The sequence below is a fragment of the Phocoena sinus genome, chromosome 3 (assembly GCF_008692025.1).
Source record: "Phocoena sinus isolate mPhoSin1 chromosome 3, mPhoSin1.pri, whole genome shotgun sequence".
NCBI classification, from domain to species: Eukaryota; Metazoa; Chordata; class Mammalia; order Artiodactyla; family Phocoenidae; genus Phocoena; species Phocoena sinus.
Genome location: NC_045765.1, coordinates 25,504,653 through 25,526,897, shown reverse-complemented (window position 1 = coordinate 25,526,897; position 22,245 = coordinate 25,504,653). Strand labels below are relative to the sequence as shown.

Sequence of the window (22,245 nt, the reverse complement as noted above, 5' to 3'; positions counted from 1 at the left end):
AGAGCAAACTATGGGCCCAAGGTCACATGGGAAACTCCGCTCCATACTTCTTGCTTTAATTTGGGGGTGTGGTGGAAAGATAGCAAACTTTGCTGTCAAATAGACCTAGACCTGATTCTTACTTAGCTTTGCTGCTTCCTGGCTGGGCCACCTTGGGCAACTTGCCTCATCTCTCTGAGCCTCAGTTGCCTCATCTGTGAAATGGGGGTGGTAGCAGGGCAATTGCGAGCGTGTGCTGATGCCTGACCCAGAGCTGGCATAGAGGAGACCCTGGCTCTTTGTTGTGAATGTGGTTCCTGCACGCAGGGACTCTGGACTTCCAGAGTAGCTCACCATCTCCCCTTTCCCCGCTCAGGTGCTGGTGGCCGAGGAGAACGTGGACTTCCGCATCCACGTGGAGAACCAGACGCGGGCTCGGGACGATGTGAGCCGTAAGCAGCTGCGGCTGTACCAGCTCTACAGCCGGACCAGCGGGAAGCACATTCAGGTCCTGGGCCGTAGGATCAGCGCCCGCGGCGAGGACGGGGACAAGTATGGTAAGTGTCAGCCCCCTCCCCCCACCCCCCGACCGTGTACACATGCTTCCCGGCCTCTGAGACCTCAGGTTCAAATCCCAGCTCTGCCGTGTCCTGGCTGTGTGATCTTGCACCTGGCGCTGAGCCTTTCTGGGCCTCAGTTTCCTCATCTGTAAAATGGGGATGCAGTAGTGCATCCCTGAGAGCCTTATTGGGAGTAGTAACTGAAGACGTGAATAAAGCATGCTCTGGCTGGTAAATGCCCCATAAATGCCAGTCGTCGTGGGTGTCCGTGGCAACCTGCTCCCCACGGCATTGCTTCCCCAGGTTCAGATGCTCGGAGGGGTGGGAGCCTGTGGGGCACGCTTTTTGGATGCTGGTGGTGGTGGTGGAAATTGGCCTGGCGTGAGTGTGTGTGCGCATATGTGTGTGAGAGTGTGTGTGTGTGCACGGGGACAGGCCTGTGTGTGTGTGCTCTGCGGGCTTGAGCCTGTGCACCTATGAGGCATGGGTACTCACAGCACCTTGGGCCATGGTCCCCATGACCTGCCCTTGACCCTGGAACTGCCCAGCTCTCTTCTGGGGTGTTTAGGAAGCATCACCTGCCCCAAGCAGCCTCTGCAGAGGGGCTGGGAGGAGTGAGCTAACCCTGACTCCCTTCCCTCCCTAAGCCCCCAGTGAGCTAACCCTGACTCCCTTCCCTCCCTAAGCCCCACAAAGACCCTCAGCAGTGAGTGAAGCAGGCAGGACTCCTCCCTCCTAGAGCCTGGAGGGGATTTAGGGGCCAGACACTGAGCAAATACTGACCACACCTCCATCGCTTCCTACCTTCTCAGGCCCAGGTTCTGGGAGGTGTCCCAGGCCCCAGCCTTGGGTGGGGGGGAGCTGGGGCTGTAGGTGGCCACAGTACGTGCGTGCCTGCGGCCGAGCCTGCCGGCCTGGGTTTCTCCGAGATGATGCTCCGTCTGCCCGCCAGCCCCTGCCCATTGCAGTCAAGACATGACAGCAAGACAAATAATTTCTTGGATCTTTTATCTTGGACACCATTTATTTTCCCTCAGCCCCGGGGCAGGACTGACCTCATGGTAGGGCCCAAGTGTGGCAGCTGCACCGTCACTGGGGGCTGGGCCAGGCCGGGCTGGGCAGGGCTGGGCCACGCTGGGCTCCTGCTTCTCCGGGCCAGCTGCCTCCCCTCCTTTCTCCTGCCCCATCACTCTTTACTGCCTCCATCCCTCCCTCCCTCGTCCCCCTTCTTCCTTTCTCAGTCTGGCCGCTTCTCCTTTTATCTGGGCATCTCTCTCTCTGAGTCCTTCTCCCCTCCTTCTGGCTGTTTCTGTCCATTTCTCTGTCTCCCCCCTCCTCACCATCTCTGTCTTTCTCCCTGCTTCCCTTTCTCCGACCACAGCTTTCCATCCCTCCTCCCCACCTCTCCCAGGCCCTCTGCTGGCCGCCTCTCTGGGGCCTCGTCTCTCTGTGCCCCCCCTCCGTGGACGCCTGGCTGTGCTGGGCAGACCCAGGTGCTGGTTTTCCCTGGGATCTGCTGTCCAGTTGCTGCCAGGGAAGGGGCAGCTGGCTGGCTGGGGCGGGAGGGAGGTGCCCTCCTGGGGAGTCCCCGGAGCTCTGGCTGGCCCCTCCAGGCTGGGAGAGTACAGGGGGGTCAGACTCTGGTCTGAACCATCTGTCCAGGCTCTGAGATAGGAGTCAAGCGCTTGGGAGGGAGAGGAGGCCGGAAATGGCCGGCCCCTCCCTCCAGAAGCCACTTGTCCTCTCATTTCCTCTGCCTGCACTGGAGACTCGGGGGATCTCACCTGCTGTGTAACCTTGCCTTCTCCGAGCCTCAGCTTCCCTCTGTACATTACAAGGGCTGTACCAGAGCAGCGCTTCTTAAACACTAACATGCGTTGGAATCACTGAGGGTTCTCATTAAAATGCTGATGTTGATTCAGGGAGTCTGGGTTGGGGCCTTGAGCCCTGCATGTCTAACAAGCGCCCTGGTGGTGCTGGGGGACCACCCCTGGAGTATCCAGGGACTCGCCCGTCTTGGCTTCTCCTCCAGCTCCTCAAACTCTAGATTTAATGATTCTCTGTCAGGGAACATGTTTATCATTCCTCCAATCCCCCAACACCCAGGGCAGCCAGGGGCCTTGCTGGCCGCTGAGGCTGCTCTATTTAAATGTCGCATTAGAAACGCAGATGAGGTGAAGGGATCCCATCTGTGAGCCCTGGGAGAGGAAGTGAGACAATGGAGCCAATTGAAGCTTCCAATCTAGATAATCAATACAAATATTATTGGGAGGGTGATTTATGTGGCCAAGCCGGGCAGGAGGATGGGGCTGTGATGGAGGCTTGCCCTGCCTGTGGGGGAGGGGCAGGCAGTAGTCCTCAGTCAGGCCAGGGGGCCCAGGATGGTCTGAGAACCTGCTCCCTCCTTCTCAGGGCTCCATCCAGCTGAAAGAATGGCGTCTTCTGAGACTTGCATTCGTACACAGTTAGAATGCAGTCTGGGAATTTCAGCAAACACCAAGTATAAACAATCCCTATAAATGCCTGGAATCTGGAATCCCCAGAAACGCCCGGAATCTCAGATCTGAGTCTGTAAAACACTCAGAATCTCAGATTTGACAGCGTCCCGAGGCGCTAGACCCCATAGGCAGGTAGGTGCAAGATGCGGGCCCACCTTTGTCTGGGTGCCCTGCCCAGGAGCTCTTGGCCGACTTTGCAGCAGTGAGCAGTCTTCGGTGAAATCTGCATAGATGTCAGCCTTCTACACCAGGCTATTCTGTGAGAGTTTCTCCCCATGGCTCCCTGAAGCTTTCCCAGAGCACGCTGAGGGCCCTGAGGTTGGCTGTTCTAGGAATGCAGGACTTTCTTAGCTTTAGGTTCGGCTCTGGAGGGAGAGGTATGCTGGCCAGGGGGCTAAAGGCTTAGGTAGTGGGACACCTGGCAGGCCAGGAACTGGGGGAGGGCCACCCTGCTCACCCGGGATTATTACATCAGCCCCTCCCCTTCCTGCCCTTGGTCCTGGTCACCTTTGTCCCGCAGGTAGTTGCCACCTTGAAGAAACAGCACTGGGCCAGGAGGCAGGACCCCTGGGTTCCAGTGGCAGCTCCGTCGCTGAGCAGCCCCCAGTGCAGGGGACAAGCATGTCTGGCTCTGGGCCTGGTTTCTTCACCTGCCAAGCAAGGATGAGAAGGCCCCACTCTACCTGCCTCCAAGGTTGATGCCCTTCAGCTGGGATGTGGAGGTGTCGGCACCCCCTGGCTACAGGAAGCAGGGCTGCTGGGTGGTGGGACTTGAGTCTCAGCAGATGAGCACCTGGGGTCAGCTGAGCCAGCCCTCACGGAGGGGGAGGGGCCCCAGCACCAGGGATGGTGGTGTGGGAGCAACTCTGCTTTTATAAGCCACGTGGTTGGATATTCCTGCCTATTTTCATTTGCAGAAAAGGGCTCCTCTACTTGATTAAGAAAAAAAGGCCAGAACACCCAAGGTTTTGCAGTAGGCCAGCCTCCCAGGACCGACAGTGCCCAGAACATCCCCAAGCAGGCCTCCGGAGGGGCTGTGATAGCCAGGGAGGTGGTCTTTTGAGAGGGTGGGCATGTGGATTCTGGAGTCGAATGGAATTGGAATCTCAGTTCCACCACTTACGAGCTGGAGACCTTAGGTGTGTGTTAGCCTTTCTGGTCCTGTTTACTCTTTCGTAAAATGGGGTAATTGAAATGAGAGAATATCTTATTCTCAAAGAGTATATGATTATTAAAGCAAGAATATTCCTAATAACCACCTGAACTCCGTGCTGTTGTATGGCGGCAGGGGGATACCGTCATAGGCTCAGGTGAAGGTTTCCCCTCTCGAGAACGGATTCGTGGGGCTTCCAGAAGGGATACTGCTTCTCTCCCCTTAGTGGGGCCCTGGCATATCAGCTGCAGTTTAGAAGAGGCTTCTTCAGCATGATTCCAAGCAGCAGGGCGGACTGGCTACGCTCTGGCTGCCGTCTCAGGCTGGATGCGGAAGGGTATCTCGACCCTTCTGTTGCGTGCGGTCCGGTCTCTCAGTTCACACCTGGATCCCTCCCTCACTGGGCGATACAGCGGTGAGTGAGACCACCCAGGCCCAACCCTCAAGGGGCTCCCAGGCGAGAGCCCCTTCTCCTTTCTAAGGGCTGACTCTGAGTAGGAAGAGCCTGGGTCCCTCACTCTCTGTGTCCCCTTGGGCGCTTTCCATCCCGTCCCTGCACCAGTGGGTTTCCTCACAATTGTGGGAAGGCATGGGCAGGGCACCGAGTGTGTACTGTGTGGGCTTGTTCCAGTTAGGCATGGATTAGTCTGTGATTCCAGCTGTGTCACCACTGCTCAGGGTCACAGGGAGTCAGCCTGCCCCAGCATGGGCTCTGCCCCTCGAGGCAGCTCCCCCGTTCACCCTTGCCCCTCTGAGAACGTGAGCTCCTTGAAAGCAGTGACCTTTCTGCCTGTCTGCATGTCTAGTACATGTCTTGAGAGTAGGCCCCCCTTAAGGGTTACTGGATAAATGAATAAAATAATTACAGGGCCACGCAAAGCACAATCAGGGGCTGACTTGCGTGACTCACCTAGGAAAGTATGTGGGGTCTTCCAGGGCTTTTGCTGGAAGTGGGAGGGGGCCCTCTGGTCCCCATTTCTCTCATCCTGGTACCTGCTGCAGGGCCGTGCTGGAGCAAGGAGCCAGGTCCTTTGGGCTGGCTGGTGTGGCTGAGGAAGCAGAGACTCTTTTCTCTGAGTCTGACGGCCCATGGTCCCTTCTCCACACCACAGTCCAAAACGTGAGACTGTGTCACTCCGTTAGTCAAAGGCTCTCAGCTCATTTAGAATGCAGTCCAAGTCCTTGGCTCTGCAGGAAGGCCTGGTGTAGCCTGGCTCTTGACTAGCACACTAACCTCGGGCTCTACTGCCCCGTCCTTGCCCGCTCTGCTCCAGCCCCAGCGAGCTTCCTGCCGCCCTTGGAACACGCCAAGCGTGTCCCCAGCTAAGGGCCTTTGCTGTGTCCTCAACCTGGGGATGCCCTTCTCCCAGATGTCCCCATGGCTTTTGCTCCCTCGCCTCACTCAGACTACCGTTCAGTTGTCCCCTTCTCAGGGAATTCCTGTCTCTGTCCTCTCGTGGGTATGTTTCTCTTCCTAGCACTTATTGCTACCTGAGGTTCTGGTAAGTATTTAGTTATTCGCTCTCTGTGTCTCCTGTTATAGTGCAAACTCTAAGGCTAGGCCGCTTCAGTCTATTGTGTTCACTGCTGTATCCCCTGCACAGAGCCAGCCACAAACAACGGTTCAGTACATGCTTGGGCCAGCGAATACACGGCTGACCCATGTGTGCGTCCGGGAGTGTAGATGGGACCACTTCCCCGGGGCGGGGGCAAGTGCCTGGCACAGAGCCCAGCACACAGTAGGTACCTGGGCAATCCGTGCTCCCTTCCTCTTCTCCTGTCCTCCTCTCCCATCCTTCCTTCCAGCCAGCCTTGCATCTTGCAACAAGGATACAGTGAGCGACAGGACCAGCTTCCCCGAGGGGTGCTCCCAGCTGGGAAGGGGCATTAATATCTCTGTCTGAACCCCCTGCCCTCTGAGCTCATGTTCCACGACTTCTGTCCCCAGTGAGGAGTGGCCACCCACACGTCGCTGACTCTGCAGCTCAAGTGGCCACATGAGAGATGCAGCTAGGATTAAATATAGCTCCCGATCAATCCTATTGATTCTTTCTCTCTTCCTTTCCAGCTCGCCCACGTGGCCTGCGAACCTCCTTGGGGGACTTTAGGAGAAGGGGAACCATGGGCATCTTTGGGGAAAGGCCACAGTGGGTGTGTGTGGGTGTGTGAGGGTAGTGACGCTGAAACATCTCCAGAAAGGGCTCCTTCCCCCCACCCCCACTTCTTTCCCTTCCCCTCCCCTCGACCTGGTCCACCTTCAGAGGGGAGGAAGGGAGTATGATTTGGTGTGACCTCCCAGTGCCTTTTGTGGCAAGGACGTTTCCTAGCTGGGGGATGATGCCTGGAGAGTGGCCAGCAGCATTGTCAGCACTGGAATTGTAGCGGCCGGCCGGCCGGCTTCTGGCCACCCCGTGCAGGGTCTGGGTACGGCCAGCTCTGCCCAGCCTCTCACTGGCTCCCAGCTCCCCCACTGCTCTCTCAGGTCTTGGGGATTTAACCCCGAGGCTTGGGGAAAAAGAAACCAATTCTCCTGCTTAGCTTTTTCCAGTTCCCTTTCTCTGGATCTTCTGTGTTCCTCTTTGGATGTGTCTGTCTGGCTCTCTGTCTGCCTCTTGGTCTTTCCCTGTCGTTTCCTACCCTTCAAACCAAAAGTCTTTAAAGTGAGGCTGTGGATTGCCCGCAGGGAAGCCCAGCTAGGGAATCACACTGGAATCAGTCAATCAATCCATCCATCAAAGTCATTTCTTTTTTCTCTGCCATGGCGGACCTGCCTGATGTCTGTCCTGCTCTGCTCACCTCTGTCTGAATCTCTCTGTCTCAGGCTAGCTCCGGAGTTACTCTGCCTGTGTTCAAATCCTGGTCCTACTGCGTGACTCTGGCAAGTAACTTAACTGCTCAGGGCCTCAGTTTCTTCATCTGTAAAATGGGTGTAATCGTGCCTACCTCATGGGGTTGTTGTGAGGATCTAATGAGACATTCCACATTCAGACTCCAAGCACAGTGCCTGACAGATGGTAAATGCTCAAATAAGTATTAACAGTTTTTGTTTTGTTTTGTTTTTTTAATTGTCATTGTTACTCCACGCATTTAAGAGAAACGGGGAAAAAAAGACAGCATGAGTTCTTATTGAAAGGGCTTTCTTTCCGGCTCCTTTTTCTTCCACTTTCTCTTTTTCCTTTTCTGCTTTCCTCTCTCAATGCTGGAGAAGGGATCGGGTCCTTCGAGCTCCTGGCCCCCAGCCATGGGCAGGCGCTGGGCTTCTGCTCTGTGCTGGGCCCTGGTAAGACAGGCTCTGTGGAATTTGCCTTCAGGGGAGCTGGGTTGTGGAACCCCCCCATCCTGCACTCACTCACCCTCTGGTGCGTGCAACCTTTCCTTCTAGTCAAAACCAGATCTGAAGTCATTTCATGCCTCTCTGGCTGTGGTTTGAACCCAGACTTGGGTGCTCCTATGGGCTCCCCCACCTCCCAGAATCAGCTCGAAGGTATTTTCCTCAGGGTGACCCTTGGCACCCCTTCCTCCCTCAAGGTCATTTGGAAGCGGAGCTGAGGAGGGATGGGCCCCAACCTTTGGCCCTTTGGGCACCCCAACCCACAGACCTCTGCCTCAAGAAGGTGAGGTCAAGTGAAGACCTTCTCTGCCTGCCTTTGGTGTTCGTTCACTCACTAACTCCCCCAGGAAAGGGACTGGTGTGGAGGAGAAGTGACCGGTGGGGGAGACAGGCTAAGACCCAGACTTCCGTGTTAGCCTGCCTGGGTTTGAATCCTGCCTGCGTTTTAACTTCATCCCTGTCTGACCTTGGGACTCAATTTTCTCACCTGTAAAATGGGGATAATAAAAAAATAGTTCTAATCTCCTGGGATTGTTGTAAGGATGGGTGGGTAGGAGCTCAGAGTTCTAGTGAGTGGCAGGAGTAACACGGTGGGGTGGGTGGGTAGAGGGAAGAGTTGCTAAGGGCATTGACCTGGAATCAGAGACTTGGTTTGAACTTCTACCCTGCTTTTACTACCTGTGTACCATTAGGCAAGTCCCTTTACCTCCCTGAATCTCATTTGCTTTAACTTTTAAGTAGCTTTATTCATACCTACCTCACCAAGCCCTTTATGCACTTACTAAAATTTACTTATTGGTCATTTGCTGTGAGCCAGGTATGGGCTAGGTGCTAGAAACCACAGTGATGAATGAGACAGTTAAGGGCCTGCCTTCATGGAGCTTACCTTCCAGTGGATAGAGACAGACAATAGAAAAGGTAGCAAATAAAACAACTTGGGGAAGAGCTCTGAGGAAAATGGAGCGGGGCTGGGGGCTTCCCTGGTGGCGCAGTGGTTGAGAGTTCGCCTGCCGATGCAAGGGACGTGGGTTCGTGACCCGGTCCGGGAGGATCCCACATGCCGCGGAGCGGCTGGGCCCGTGAGCTGTGGCCGCTGGGCCTGCGCGTCCGGAGCCTGTGCTCCTCAGCGGGAGAGGCCACAACAGTGAGAGGCCTGCGTGCCGCAAAAAAAAAAAAAAGAAAGAAAGAAAGAAAATGGAGCAGGGGGTGGCTAGAGCTGAACTGGGAGGATAGTACAACATGGGACAGCATGGCCAGGGAAGGCCTGTCTGAGGAGGTGGCATCTGAGCTGAGATGTCAACCTAGGAAGTGAGAAGCCACTATGGGAAGCTCTGGACAAAGCAATCTCCAGGCAGAGGAAAAGTGCAAAGGCCCTGAGGTGGGAGTGTGCTTAGTGTCTTAGAGCAGGAACAGTAAGGAGGCTTGTGTGGCTGGAGGGCTGTGAGGGAGGGAGGGAGGGAGGGAGGTGGGAGCAGGCAGCAGGGGCCAGACCACGTGCCCCTTCCGGGTCCCCGTAAAGAGTCTGGATTTTTAGTGGGTTGGAGATCCATAGGAGGCTTTAGCAGGGACGAGGCACAATTAATTTTATATTTTAAAAGGATCCCTCTGGCTGCTGTGTAGAGAAGAGACTGCTGGGGACAAGAGTGGCAGAGAGAGGATGGGGGCATGCCAGGGTGGTGAGGGGCAAGATACCATCCTCAACCCCTCCCGCCTGGCCTGGGACAGACACGAGAATGGAACTGAGCGGAGATGAGGTTGCTAGCTCCTGAGAGCTGCATCTTGGGGGCTTGGGGCTTGAGTCAAGAGAAGGGGGAACGTGATGCTGAGGACCAGGCAGGCTCTGGGGCAAACCTGGTCTGAGCGGGCGGAGCCTCTCTTTCTGAGAAATGCTGCTGCTATTACTCCCCAAAGACTTTACATAATCCTGGCCCGGCTTGCTCCTCATTATGTCATGTGCTGAGTGGAGTCTAGGTCACTCCATGGCTTGTTGCAGTCGGGGAAGAACAGATTTCTGGCTCCCTGGGCACAGAGGCTGGTGCAGACCCTGCCCTCGCTGGGGTGAGGGAGACTGGCTTGCAGGGGTGGAGGTGCAGTCCAGCCCCAGCCCCAGGCCCTTTGGATGGCTTAGGCAGAGGCCAGGGCTTCCTGAGATGGGCTGTGGTTAATGAGACATGGGGGTTGTGCTTTGAGCCAAGTCTCCCCAGTGCTGGGGGCCCTCCTCTGGGACCCAGGCCCCAGCAGGGAGAGCCAGGCAGACCTGACGTCAGCCTTTCCTGCTGGGTTGGTTCTCTGAACCTCAGTTTCCTGCACTGTAAAAAGGGGACAAAGGTACCCAACCTCATGGGGATATGTGACTTTAGCAGGCTCACATGGGAGCCAGATCCAGGGTGTAGTAGGAGCTCTTCTGAGGACAGAGGCCCAGGCATGTGCTAGGGGAGGGCAGACAGAGCATTTTTCCCCTTGGACTCACCTGGAGTTGCCTGGGCCCCAGCCCTGTGGCCTCACCCTCTTCTTAGGGTTTCCCATGCCTGCCCCTCTCCAATGCCAGAGACATTCAGAATAGGGTCAAGCCCCATTCCCACTGCATGGGTAAGGAAACTGGGGCTCAGAGGGGTGTGTGGCTTACTCAAGGTCACACCCCCCAGGATGGCAATTCCAGAAATGGAATCAGACCCCATGAATCCCAGTCTAAGGCATTTTCTGATGCGCTCACAGTGTGGGGTGCCTGCGACCCTGGAGGATGCTGAGGAAGTTCAGGGCAGAGGGCACACCTTGGGGAGGCAAGTTCTGCTCCACCTCTGCCCTTTTACACACATCCGATTTTTTTTCCACTACTTTTTTTTTTTTTCTGGGAAACCAGTTTTGTTTTGCAGTTATTAGGAAACTTAAACAATAATTACTGAGCTTCCCCTACCCAGCCTCTGAGAACGGGGTGCTAGGCCCTTTACAGCATCATTTTATATAATCCTCGCCATAACTGTTGAAGATTGGAGATGACTATTCCCATTTTACAGATGAAGAAACTGAGGCCCAAGGTCATACAGTGACAAGTGGGGCCAGGGATTCATATCCATATCTGTGCATTTCAAAGCTCTCACCTATCCCCTTACACACGCTACCTTCGTCAGAAGCTCCTAGAGTTGGGGACCCTCCTGACCCCCCAACAACCCCCATCCCGTGTGGGGCCTGAGCTTTGTGAGGAGATACAGAAAGCATGTCCCAGAGCTGCTGTGATGTTTGGCCCTTGGTTCCCAGGGACCAAGCTAAGAGGAGAGTTAATGGGGAATTTGAGTTAAGGGGAACAGGGAACACGAAGGGCTTGTAACCCCCTATCTCAGTGTCGGTTAATATTCTCAACTCAGTGGTTTACTAGGGATGGGGGAAGGTGGAGAGAAGAATGTGCCCCCCACCCTTGTTCCTAGAATTACTAAATTCTTGTTAGATCTTTAAATTTTATGTAAATTCTTCTTTTTTTTCCTTGGAATGGTGGGTATCATATTTTAATTAGTAGTGGTGTCAAAGGAAGGCTAGATTAATTATTGGAAATCCTGAGTTCCAGATGGTTTTAATTTTCACAGCAGGGCACCAGGGTATATATTTAAACTTTTTTTTTTATTAAAATCATACCTAGTGTATTTTAGGGGCACTGAGGTACACTCTTTGTGGCTCCAAGGATACTGTGTTTAGGGCTATGATTTTTGTTATTGAGAAGCAAGTCCCTTGTCACTGAAATAAAAATTTTGTGGGTGAGGGAGGGGCAGGTGCTGGGAAGCAAAGAGTCAGGGGAGGAAGGGTGAGAATGGGGGGTGCGTCATAGGCAAAGAAGCGGGTGGTGGTGGTGGGAAAGCCAGGCACAGGGATTCAGGTTCAGAGAGGGCACATCACCTGCCAAAGTCACACAGCACCTTACTGAGGAGAAAATGTGGACTGGCAGAGGGACAGGGAGGGGTCTCACAGTATGCCTAATCAAGAGGCAGTCACCCTTTGGCCACTTGAGGTCCTTGTTTAGTCAGGCCTTTGGGGATCAGCTCTGGACACCCCCATCCTGAGGGAGGCTCTGTGGAGCATAGATGGTTTAGCATGGGGCCTCCCACTCCTCACCAGGGGGTACTGGGTCCTGGTTGGGGCTTCCGGGCTCCTGGGAGGTAGTTATTCTTCAGCCTTGGTGGCCTTGATTGAGGAAGGTGAAATATTATGCAGATAGCCTCCTTTCCCCAGGGACTCGAAACACCCCTCCCTGACCCTTCCCCACTTCAAGTGGCCAGGGCACTCCCTCACCCATAGCCCCAGAGGGGAGGGGACTCTCCAGCTGTTGTTTTCCCTGGAGGAAGGGGCCTGTGACCTAAATTTTGGAGGAAGCAGCTTGGCATTCCACAAGGCAAGGTGTGGATGTGTGTGTTTTGTGTGCGTGTGTGTGTGTGTGTGTGTGTGTGTGTGTGGTGTGCATGCCTGTGTGAGCTCACGTACCTCTGAATGTCTGACCCCTTAGTCCAGTGACTGCTGCTTTTCTGGGGTTATTTGTGTGGCTGTCTGTCCTGCCTTGGGGAAGGGTATTGGCGGAGGAGGGGAAGTGGATGATGAGGGGAGGAGAAGGCACACTGGTCTTCAGCCACAAGGGGCGATCTGGGTCCCAAGTGGAGTCAAGAGAGGCTGGGAGTCCCGGAACAGGTGTCAGACAGCTTCTCTCCCTGCCTAAGGGGCAGGGTGCTCCCGAGAGACCTGTCAGAGGCATCCCCCATGCCTGATTTTGGGGCAGTGGGAGGTCCAGGGACAGGGTCAGGGATCATGTCTCTGAGTCTTTAGGCCAGCCATTGCCCCTGGTAAAAAAATGTGTCTTGGGCTTCCCTGGTGGCGCAGTGGTTGAGAGTCCGCCTGCCGATGCAGGGGACACGGGTTCGTGCCCCGGTCTGGGAAGATCCCGCATGCCGCGGAGCGGCTGGGCCCGTGAGCCATGGCCGCTGAGCCTGTGCGTCTGGAGCCTGTGCTCCACAAGGGGAGAGGCCCCAACAGTGAGAGGCCCGCGTCCCGCAAACAAAAAAAAAAAACACAACAACAACAACAACAAAAAAAATGTGTCTTGTTCTCCTTCTGCCTTTCGAAGCCCAGCTCCTAGTGGAGACGGATACCTTCGGCAGTCAAGTCCGGATCAAGGGCAAGGAGACGGAATTCTACCTGTGTATGAACCGGAAGGGCAAGCTTGTGGGGAAGGTAAGTGATGGTCTAGATTGGGTGGGTCCCCCGGCAGCTCTGGGTAGCTGGAACAGTGCATCCAGGGCCCTATCATTCCCAAATGGAAAACAGGCCCCATGAATGTGTGTGTGTGTGTGTGTGCGCGTGCGTGTGTGTGTCCCAGGGACTTCTCTGTCCCCGCACCTGCAGCCTGCCAGGCCGAGGTATCTGTGGCTGTGACTTTGGTGAGCACGCAGGGCCCTGATCTCTCCTGGTGGATGTGGAGCTCTGGCTTGCTTGGTAGTGGGAGAATCCTTGAGGGGTTCTGAGGCTCCCTGCCTGAATGTACCTGATGTCTGGGAACAGGGAACCATTAGGCCAAGGGCAGGGGCTGCAGCATTGTTTTAACAATCACCAGGGGTCTACGACTCCTCAAAGCAGCGCCTCTGGAACCCAGCAGCCTCGTCAGCTCTGGGACTCATGATTCTAGCATTTCAGGAAGATTTTATTACTTTGGAATAGGCAAGAGAGCTGCATGTAACAAACTAGGGCAGGGGTGGGGTGTGGACCCACATGCCAGGGGTTCTGAGCCTCCACTGATGCTGCGTTTTGATGCTGCCCCCCTTTTTCCTAGTGTCTGTTTGTGAAGTTCATACACTTGCTTCCTTTGGATGTTCCAGTGGAAAGCATTACTGGTGGTAGCTCTATAGTGGCATGCTCCATGTTTCCTTCTCTCTGCAGGGACCCGACTCACCCCCTATCCAGTTTGTATATTGGAGGGGGCTGTGGCTTCTGCTGGACAGGTGGAGTGGGGGGTGGAGGGTAGACCCAGATTCCAAGGAGGATGGCTTCTTCTACTTGGCGGCAAGACCTTGGGTGATGATTTGCATTTATTACACCTTGTTGGGGGGAAGAAAGCATGACCTCAACTCCTGTTTAAGCCATGGTTTTGACTTGCTGAATCCCTCAATTCTTATCCGTCTCCCCTCCCCCATTCCCAAGTGCCTGTAGAGAAGGTAACAGGCCAGGGACTTGTTACCTGGCTGGACAGAGCCAGGGTATTGTTGCTTATTATTTGTTAATAACAACGGTACCAATAGCCTCTGTTAATTGAGCACCTGCTTTCTGCTGGGCACTGAGCAAAAATGCTCCAAAATAATCCCAAGAGGTTGGTACCGCCACCATCCCCATTTCCCAGATGAGAAAGCTGAGGCTTGGCCACGTCCGGGCACTTGTCCCAGGTCCCACGCTAGAGGTGGGCGGGCTTCAAAGCCCGGTTTGGAAGGCAAAGGAATCCAGCAGCACTGCCCACACCGACTGGAGCTTCTCAAAGAGCAAAATAATAGTAATCCATGTAGCGCCGCCCCGGGATGCCAAGGAGTGGTTTTAATTAGTGATTCACTTTCCGCGTCCCGAGGCCGGCCCGCCGGCCAGCGAGGGGGTCCGGGGCAGGGGCGGCGGGCAGGCCGGGCGCCGGGTGCCCTGGCCTGGCCGTGCGTTTCCTGTGGCGGCGCGGCAAGCACCGCGTCAGGCGCTTTGTTCTCCTGCCCGCCTGGGCCGCCTCCCAGGCCCAACCTGCTTGCAGTTGTGGGCCCGGCTTTCTCCCCCCAACCTTTTTTTTGTTGTTGTTGTTGAAAGGAGGGGCCGCGCTGCAGCCCGCCGTGCCCAATGCCTGCGCACCCCTCCCTCCCCGTCTACGCGGTTCCCGGCATCTTGACCCCAGGAGGGCCGTCTTGGGGTCAAAAGAACAGCCCCGTCCCTTCGGGCTGCTCCCCGCCGCCGGCCGCCCTCCGCCCGCCCGCCGGCTGGCCGCTGAGTCACCGCTTCCACAGGAGCCGGCTCCGATTTCCTGCCCCCTCGCCCTCTCTCCCGTCATTAATATTGGGGATGGTTCAGCTGGCGGCGAGGCTCCGCGTAGCCTAGGGAGGCTCGCCCCCGCCCGCCCCCTCCTCTCCCCTCCCCTCGCTCCGCCCCGCTTGCTGCAGCTCCCCCCCCATCATCCCTTTCCGGTCTTCTGGGCTGACCTGGGAGGCTCCAAGGGCGCCCCACCAACCCACCGCACCCTAGTCCCCCTGTCCTGACTTTACCCTGGGCAGGTCCCCCTGTTGGCCTCTGCCTAGCCCAGCGCCCCTCACTCTCTGGCTCCCGCAGCTGGAACCCCAGGCCCTTGGGTTGCTGTTCCATCACAGACGCCCCAGCCAGTCAGACCCCGGTCCTGGAATTACTCTTGATAGCTGGTGTGTCTGCTGCTTCCCTAACTCCTGCCTCTGTTCTGGCCTCATACCTTCTCGGGAATAATGTTCCTCAGCGGCCTCAGGCTCCACCTCCAGGCCTTTCCCCCGGTGCCCACCCTCAGCTTTCTAAAGCACAAAAGGGATCAGGTCTTCCCCACCCTCTGCCCCCAGCTCAGCTCAGAACCAGCCCCTGGGTCCTCACCACCTACCCGAGAAAGGCTACACTCCTCGGGGAGAGCTTCCCCGCCCTCGTGGTCCTTATGTCACGGACACATGGCACTGCCAGCCTCTACTCCCTGAGGGGGCCGTCAGGCTTTGTGCATGCTGTACCCTCTGCCAGGACTGCCCTTCCCTTGACCATCCTGCCATGAGTTCTGGCTCATCCTGCCATAGCCTCTGGCTTCACTGACTGCTCAGTCAGCGCACCCGCCCTGAAGCCCGTAGCCCGTCACACAGCCGTCTCTCTCCGTTCTGCTAACCTGGGTTGTCACTGTCTGTCTTCGGGCCTGCATCCCCCGCTGCATCCAATTGTGGGTCCATCCATCATGCTTCTTGTACCTGCCCAAAGGGCTGCAGGGGCACCAGAGAAATAGAAATGTGGGTGCTTGCTTTCTGAGGATTGACTCTTAACCTACAGCCAGAATTAGCCACATGAGGCCCAGGAATCCAAGTGCCCTGACCTCACTGAGCCTCAGTGTCCTCACCTGTAAAATGGGAAGATACCACTGGCACTTAGTAGGCACTTACTTGTTAAACATGAGTTACCTCCCTCTTTGAAGCCAGGTCCTTCACCTGTGGGACTCCTTGACCTCAGCTTAGGTTCTGGCTCCTCTGGCTCAAGAGGATAGCTTCCTTGGATGGTCTTGACCCTGGGTGTCAGTCTTCTACATATCTGACCACAGCTGGACACATCTGGCTGAGCCCCCAGCAGAGCCTTTGCCAATGTTCCAGACCCTTGGCTGTGCTACTCCCTCTGCTGCATTGTACCCGTCACATACCAGAGCTCTTCTCCCCCGCTTCTCCTTGCCACCTCTCTGGACCCCACGTCCACCTGACCTAGGAGATAGTACTTCCTTTCATTCCATAAAGAGTTGTTGAGTGTCAAACACTATGTACTAGGCAGTTTTTCCCCATTTGTGGAGATTCAACCCAGACGGATTTTTCTCATCTGCCCCCTCCTGTGTGATTACTGGTGTGTCCTCTTTGGGGCAACATAGGGCCCCAGACCCTTTCAGGGCAGAGGGTACCCTGCCTACCACCGTATCTTTGTGAAGACTGCTCTGGTTGGAAGTGACTGAAACCCAATTCAAAATGCCTTTAAGCATAAAAGGACTTTTTTGCCTATGTAACTAAAAACGTCCAGGGGGTAGTTCTAGTTTCAAGGAAGATTAGATCTAGGGGCCAAATGATGTGATCAGGATTCAGTCTTCAGGTCAAATAGAAGGAATAGGACTCCAGTTCGGAAAGAAGGAGGTTGGAGGTGGCAGAGGGGGAGAGATGATCAAATTCTACTAAATCACCAAGGTTCTGGGACGGGCTATTCACTTACTCTCTAAATATTGATGATCTGCCTTGCATTTTCAGAGGTGAGGCCCATGCATATGTGTTTTTTAAAATCTCTGCAGGCCGTAAGCAGGGTTATAGAGGTGCTCAGCAGAGGTGAGGGTCAAGCCCCGGGACAGCCTACTGTTAGCTTCTTATCCACTGGGTCTGAGTTCACGGTGGGGAACTTGTGACCATCATAGGCCCCATGGCTCCTCCCAAGGGGTTCCTGACCTCTGGAGTGTCGGGAATCTCAGCCTGAAGCCCAGATCCTCAACCCAGACGTGAATGAGCTCGTGTGCCAGGCAGTGTGCTGGCCCTTGAACCTCCGAGTTCTTGCTTCATGCCACGGTGGCTCTGTGGGCCTGGGGGAGGGGAGGTGTTTTGATGGGCAGCACCCACTCTTCCATACCCTTTCTCCTCACGGGCCTGTCTGGCGCTAGACAGCAGAGACGTGCGCTACATGTGGCAAACGCAGGTTCAAACCCTGGCTCTGCCACTTAACAAGCTCCGTGACCTTGGGAAAGCCATTTTTGCCTCTTTGAACTGTTTTCTTCTACCAGGTAGAGTCTACCTTAGCATAGAGTCTACCTTAGCAAGTTATGAGGATTAAATGAGACAATGCGTGTGGAAATGTCTGGCCTGTAGTTGGCAATCAATAAATTCTGAATGATTGAGTGAATGGATGAGGAGGGAGACCAAGGCTGGCAGGCAGAGAGCTCCAGCCCTCTGCTCACTCTTCTCGGCACATCCCCCAGAGGAGGGGCCCCTCATAGCTCATGACTGTCTCTGGAACATTCGTAAGAGATCCAGGAGGCAGAGTCCATTTTCTTTTGGAGGAAAACCCATTCATGTGTCAACCCCACCATTTCTATCCCAGCAGAACTCTCATCCGTTTAACCACAAACGCTCTGGGCACCCCTGTCTTGGGCTAAGATTTCTGCTGAGCCAGGAGAGCAACTGAGAAGCAGTCCTGACCTCCTGAAGCTCTTGGGCTGATGAAGAGGCAGGCAGATACAGAATTGCTCTGTTGGGGGGCGGCGGGAGAAGGAACGGGTGTCGAGGGGTTTCGGAAGATGGAGTATGTGAGTTCAGTAAAGCCTGGTGCTTAAATGGAGCCTTGAAGGAAGAGGAGGAAATACCCAGGGAGCTAGATGGCAGTCAGGGAAGGCTTCCCAGGGGAGGTGGTTACTGAACTGAGCCTTGAAGGTTGAAAGCAGTTTTCCAGGCAGATGTTCTAGGGTGGGAAAATAGCCATGGTGTAGCCTTTATTCAGCTTGCTCTGACTGTTCCATGGAAACCAGCCAAGGGACCTGGACTCAGCTTGGATAGGCAGCTTCCAGAATTATTCATGGGGGGCCCAGAGCCCAGAGCCCACTCCTTCCTATCAGCCTTGCACATATGCCCGGCTTCCCTCACAATAGTCCCTCACGCCTCACCCAGTCCCTAATGTCCTCTGGGTCCTGTGTGTGTCTCCCAGGCCCTACCCCCCTGCCCACTCTGCAGCCTCCTCAAAAGATCTCTCCTCCAGAGAATGTTTTCTTACCCTGCCTGTTCCGTTCTGCGAAGTTCAGCACTTTGTCTGCAGGGCCCAAGCTTGCCCTCTGCTCAAAGGTGAACGTTCCTGGAAGCTCCGGCCCGTTTTCCACTTCAAACAAAAGGCTGGAACTCGCACCTCAGTCTCCACACACAGCCAGACCGCTGGGCTTCCAACTTGGCTGGGCATCCGTCTGTAACGAGGAGTGGGCCCGGCCTAAATTTGGAGATGTTAGCTGGAAACTCAAGTGCTGCTAATTCAGGCCTTCCAACTTTGTGTGTTTCCCACTCTTCCACATAGAGCGACTCGACTTTCTCAAGGAGGAGATTCAAAGCCTGCTTCCCACCACTCTTTGTCCAGATCCAAGGAGGGAGGCCAGACTGTCCGAACCACCTGCTTTTCAGGAATAATTTAACAAGTTCCTACTGTGTGCCAGGCTCGTTTATAAGCGTCATTCCTCACTCATAACATCTCTAAGGCGCAGGAGTCGTTTTCCCTCTTTGATCCAGGCGAGGAATCCAAAGTTTAGAGTGGAATTAACTAGCCTGAGGTCACATAAGGAAGTGCCAGAGTTGATTCGACTTCTGACTCTGAATCTAGTGCTCCTTGCCTAGCACAGTCTCCCAGGGAGCTCACCTGGGACCCTGAAATCTCAGAACCACGGCTACAGGCTTTGAAGTTTGGCCATGCCCAAACTCTTATTTTTAGAGGCTCCCACCACTCTTCACACCAAACATTAAGCTGTACTGCATCCCACATGTAATGGAATTTATATTTAACTATATAACAGTGGAGTTGATTGGCAGTTGAGTGGTTGGCTTCATCTCAGGTTTAGTGAACATCACTTGGGACTCCTTTCTGTTGCATGTGGTAGGACACTCTCAACTGTTTTTAAAGGACATGAGATATTGTTAGCCCACATAACAGTGAGGTAACTTGAACCTCAGATGCAGCTCGGTCCAGAAGCTAAAAGGTGTGAGGAGGACGCGGTTTCTGTCGTTCTCTTCCTCTCGTCTTTCCTTGCTCCAAGCTGGCTTTGTCGTCAGACAGAATTTCCCTTCATGGTGGTACAATGGCTGCCTTAGCTTCAGCATTGCATGTTTCCCAAGTGTAAATCGGCCTGTGATTTCGGGGATTACGTACACAAGGGTCTCGAGGAACGCTGATTGGATGGCTCAGGCCACGTGCTGTGCTCTGCACTAGTCATGGGAAATAATGTTTTGATTGGTCAGGTCTAGGTCTCTTGTTCTAGTAGAGCTGAGGTGGAAGCCCCTGGTTACGGTGCGGAGAGTGGAAGAGATGGATCCCTGAGTGGTAATGGGAGGATGTTACCTAACTGGTGAGTAGGGAAGGATTTCGGAAGGTACCCTGTAGGTACCTTCCGAGTAGGAAGGTACCCTGCGGCTACCATGACAAATCCACTCCATAGATCCAGGGAGTAAAATTGCTGAGGCCAAAGCTTGGGTGGGGCCCTCTCTACTCCACGACCCCAAGCCTTGGCCACCTGCTCATGTCCTCTCTACATAGCTCTGTCCCTCGTGCCTGCCCTCCCCCTTCTCACCTCCTCCTCTCTCTTCCTGCAGCCCGATGGCACCAGCAAAGAGTGTGTGTTCATCGAGAAGGTCCTGGAGAACAACTACACAGCCCTGATGTCGGCCAAGTACTCTGGCTGGTACGTGGGCTTCACCAAGAAGGGGCGGCCACGGAAGGGCCCCAAGACCCGGGAGAACCAGCAGGACGTCCACTTCATGAAGCGCTACCCCAAGGGACAGGCAGAGCTGCAGAAGCCCTTCAAGTACACCACAGTGACCAAGCGGTCCCGGCGGATCCGCCCCACACACCCCGGCTAGGCTGGCCCCGCTGTGGCCCCGCCAGGCTTCCCCAGCCCACACTCACACTCACAGAGAACTGCAATCAGAGGAATATTTTTACATGAAAAATAAGGAAGAATTTCTATTTTTGTATATTGTGTTTAAAAGAAGACAAAAAACTGAACCAAAATTCTTGGGGGAGGGGAGCGATAAGGATTTTATTGTTGACTTGAAACTCCCTATGACAAAAGACTCACACCAAGGGACTGTTGTCAACACACAGGTGCTTGTGTCTCTCTAGGAACAGACAACTCTAAACTTGTCCCCAGAGGAGGACTTGAATGAGGAAAACGACACTCTGAGAAACCAAAGTCCTTTTTCCCAAAGGTTCTGAAAGCAAAAAAAAAAAAAAAAAAAAAAAAAAAAAAGAAAGAAAGACAAAAAAAAAGACAAAAAAAGCAAAAACAACAAAAAAGAGAGAGAGAAAAACAAAGAGAAAGTAGTATCCCCTCACCCCCAACATACTCCCCCCTCTTTCCCAATCCCCTGTCCCTGCCCCAGACTCCCAACAAAAATCGCTCTCTGGTTTGCAGTCATTTATTTATTGTCTGCTGCAAGCTGCCCCGAGACACTGCGCAGGGAAGGTGTGCCCCTCGGAATTCTCGGCGCCTCGACTTCCGACGACAGACGGCCTCGTCCAATCATGGTGACCCTGCATTGCTCACAGTTTTGGAGGATGCTGCTATCAACCTTCCATGACTCACGTGACCTAGTACACCAATGAATAAGGGAATATTTTAAAACCAGCTATATTATATATATTATATATATATAAGCTATTTATTTCACCTCTCTGTATATTGCAGTTTCATGAACCAAGTATTACTGCCTCAACAATTAAAAACAATCGACAAATTATTTAAAAAACCATGAGGCGAGTGGTGGCCGGGGGCAGGGCACAGGTGCCCTTTGTGTTTCATTCTTCTCAGTCTGAGGTCATTGGGCTGAGAGCTGGGGCCTTGCTCATTCATTCATTCATTCATTCATTCGACATGGGCTATGCTCCAGGCACTGTTGTAGGCACTGAGAATGCAGCCTTAAACAAAGCAGATGGAAACCCTTGCCTCCAGAAAGATTAAATTCTAGTGAGTCATGATTCAGTGGTTTACTCAGTCATATGTTCACATACATATGCTCTCACATACATTTACTCTGCACCTCCTATGTTCCAAGGCCTTTCAAGGCCCTGGGGATTTATCAAAGAACACAAGAAAAAAAAATCCCAGCCCGCAGGGAACTTCACTTATAGTAATTCTCTTGATAGCAACGATTCTCTGCTTCATTCATTGGCTTATTAGTGGAATCACTTATTCAACATATATTTATTTAGCCCTTACTAAATGCCAGGCACTCTTTTAGGTGTCGAAAATTCATCAAAGAACAAAACAGACAAAAAAAAAAAAAATCATGCTTCATGGAATTTGCAGTCTAGGGATTATTGATTGAGTCATTTGTGGAGTCGACACCTGGGTTTTGCCAGGCACAGGCTGAACAAGGCAGTGGTGGTCCCCACTCTCCTTCTTCTGGTGGTGGAGGGGGTCAGAGGGCCCAGGTCAGGAGGGGACCTGGTGTTTCTCTCCTCAGACTCTCGCGGGCTGGAGCACGAGAAGTGTGTTTGGCATCGTGAACTTCCAGGGGCCTTTTCTCCTACGTCTTCTTTCCTAGGGCCTGCCCCAGGATGTGGAGGTGGAAAGCAGATTGGGCTTGAGGTTGATTGAGGCAAAGGTGCCTCTTATAAGGGTCCTGCTGCTGTCACCTGCCTCCCTTGAAAACGCCGCTTGCCAAGAATGGCCAGAAGAGGTCCCCCGTGAGGCCCTACGGAGAAGGAAGGGGCAGGGCTGGGGGGTGGCGTGGGGGACGGTAGCACCTTCTCTGCGGAGAGCTCCGGGACAGGGATGGAGCTTGGCTTCTTCCAAGCTCCCTCTATGACCCACCTCTGAGCTCAGGCCAAGCACAACGCTTGGTGCTATCTTTCTTTATCCCTGGGCCCCATCCTGCCTCCTGTGTGTCTGTGGCTCACCCTCCTGCCTGTCACATCACATCTCCTGAGGGCTTTGTGAAGCCCTTTCAGGGGCACAATCTCATTGTGCCCTCCTGATAACTTGCAAAGAAGGTACTATCATTATCCCCATTTTATAGATGAGGAAAAGTTTGTCTGCTTCCCCGAGGTCATGGAAAAAGTGGTGGGGCCGGTATCCAAATCCTAGACCTTCTAGGACTGCAGTGCCTGCCACTTGGTGAGTGCTTACTGGGTGTCAGACCCCCTGCTAGGTGCTTCATGTCCACCCCACAGGCATCCAGCAAACATCCCTTGTGTGGGACAGAGTTTGACAGGTGAACAGACTGGGGCTCAGAGACATCACTGACATGC

General features: G+C 54.2%; 1 protein-coding gene across 2 annotated transcripts in view; it reads left to right on the top strand.

Annotated features, from left to right (window-relative positions):
- The window catches only part of FGF18 (fibroblast growth factor 18), a 35,696-nt gene extending 14,823 nt beyond the window's left edge, over window positions 1–20,873 (top strand). The window contains exons 3-5 of one of the 2 annotated variants that reach the window (XM_032625097.1): window positions 356–536; window positions 12,623–12,729; window positions 19,587–20,873. In XM_032625097.1, coding sequence (XP_032480988.1) covers window positions 356–536; window positions 12,623–12,729; window positions 19,587–19,853 — 555 coding nt within the window. In that variant the 3' untranslated portion in view covers window positions 19,854–20,873. The remainder of the gene's footprint in view (window positions 1–355; window positions 537–12,622; window positions 12,730–19,586) is intronic. The other variant, XM_032625096.1, reaches the window with a different exon arrangement.
- The last annotated feature ends 1,372 nt before the right edge of the window (window positions 20,874–22,245 follow it).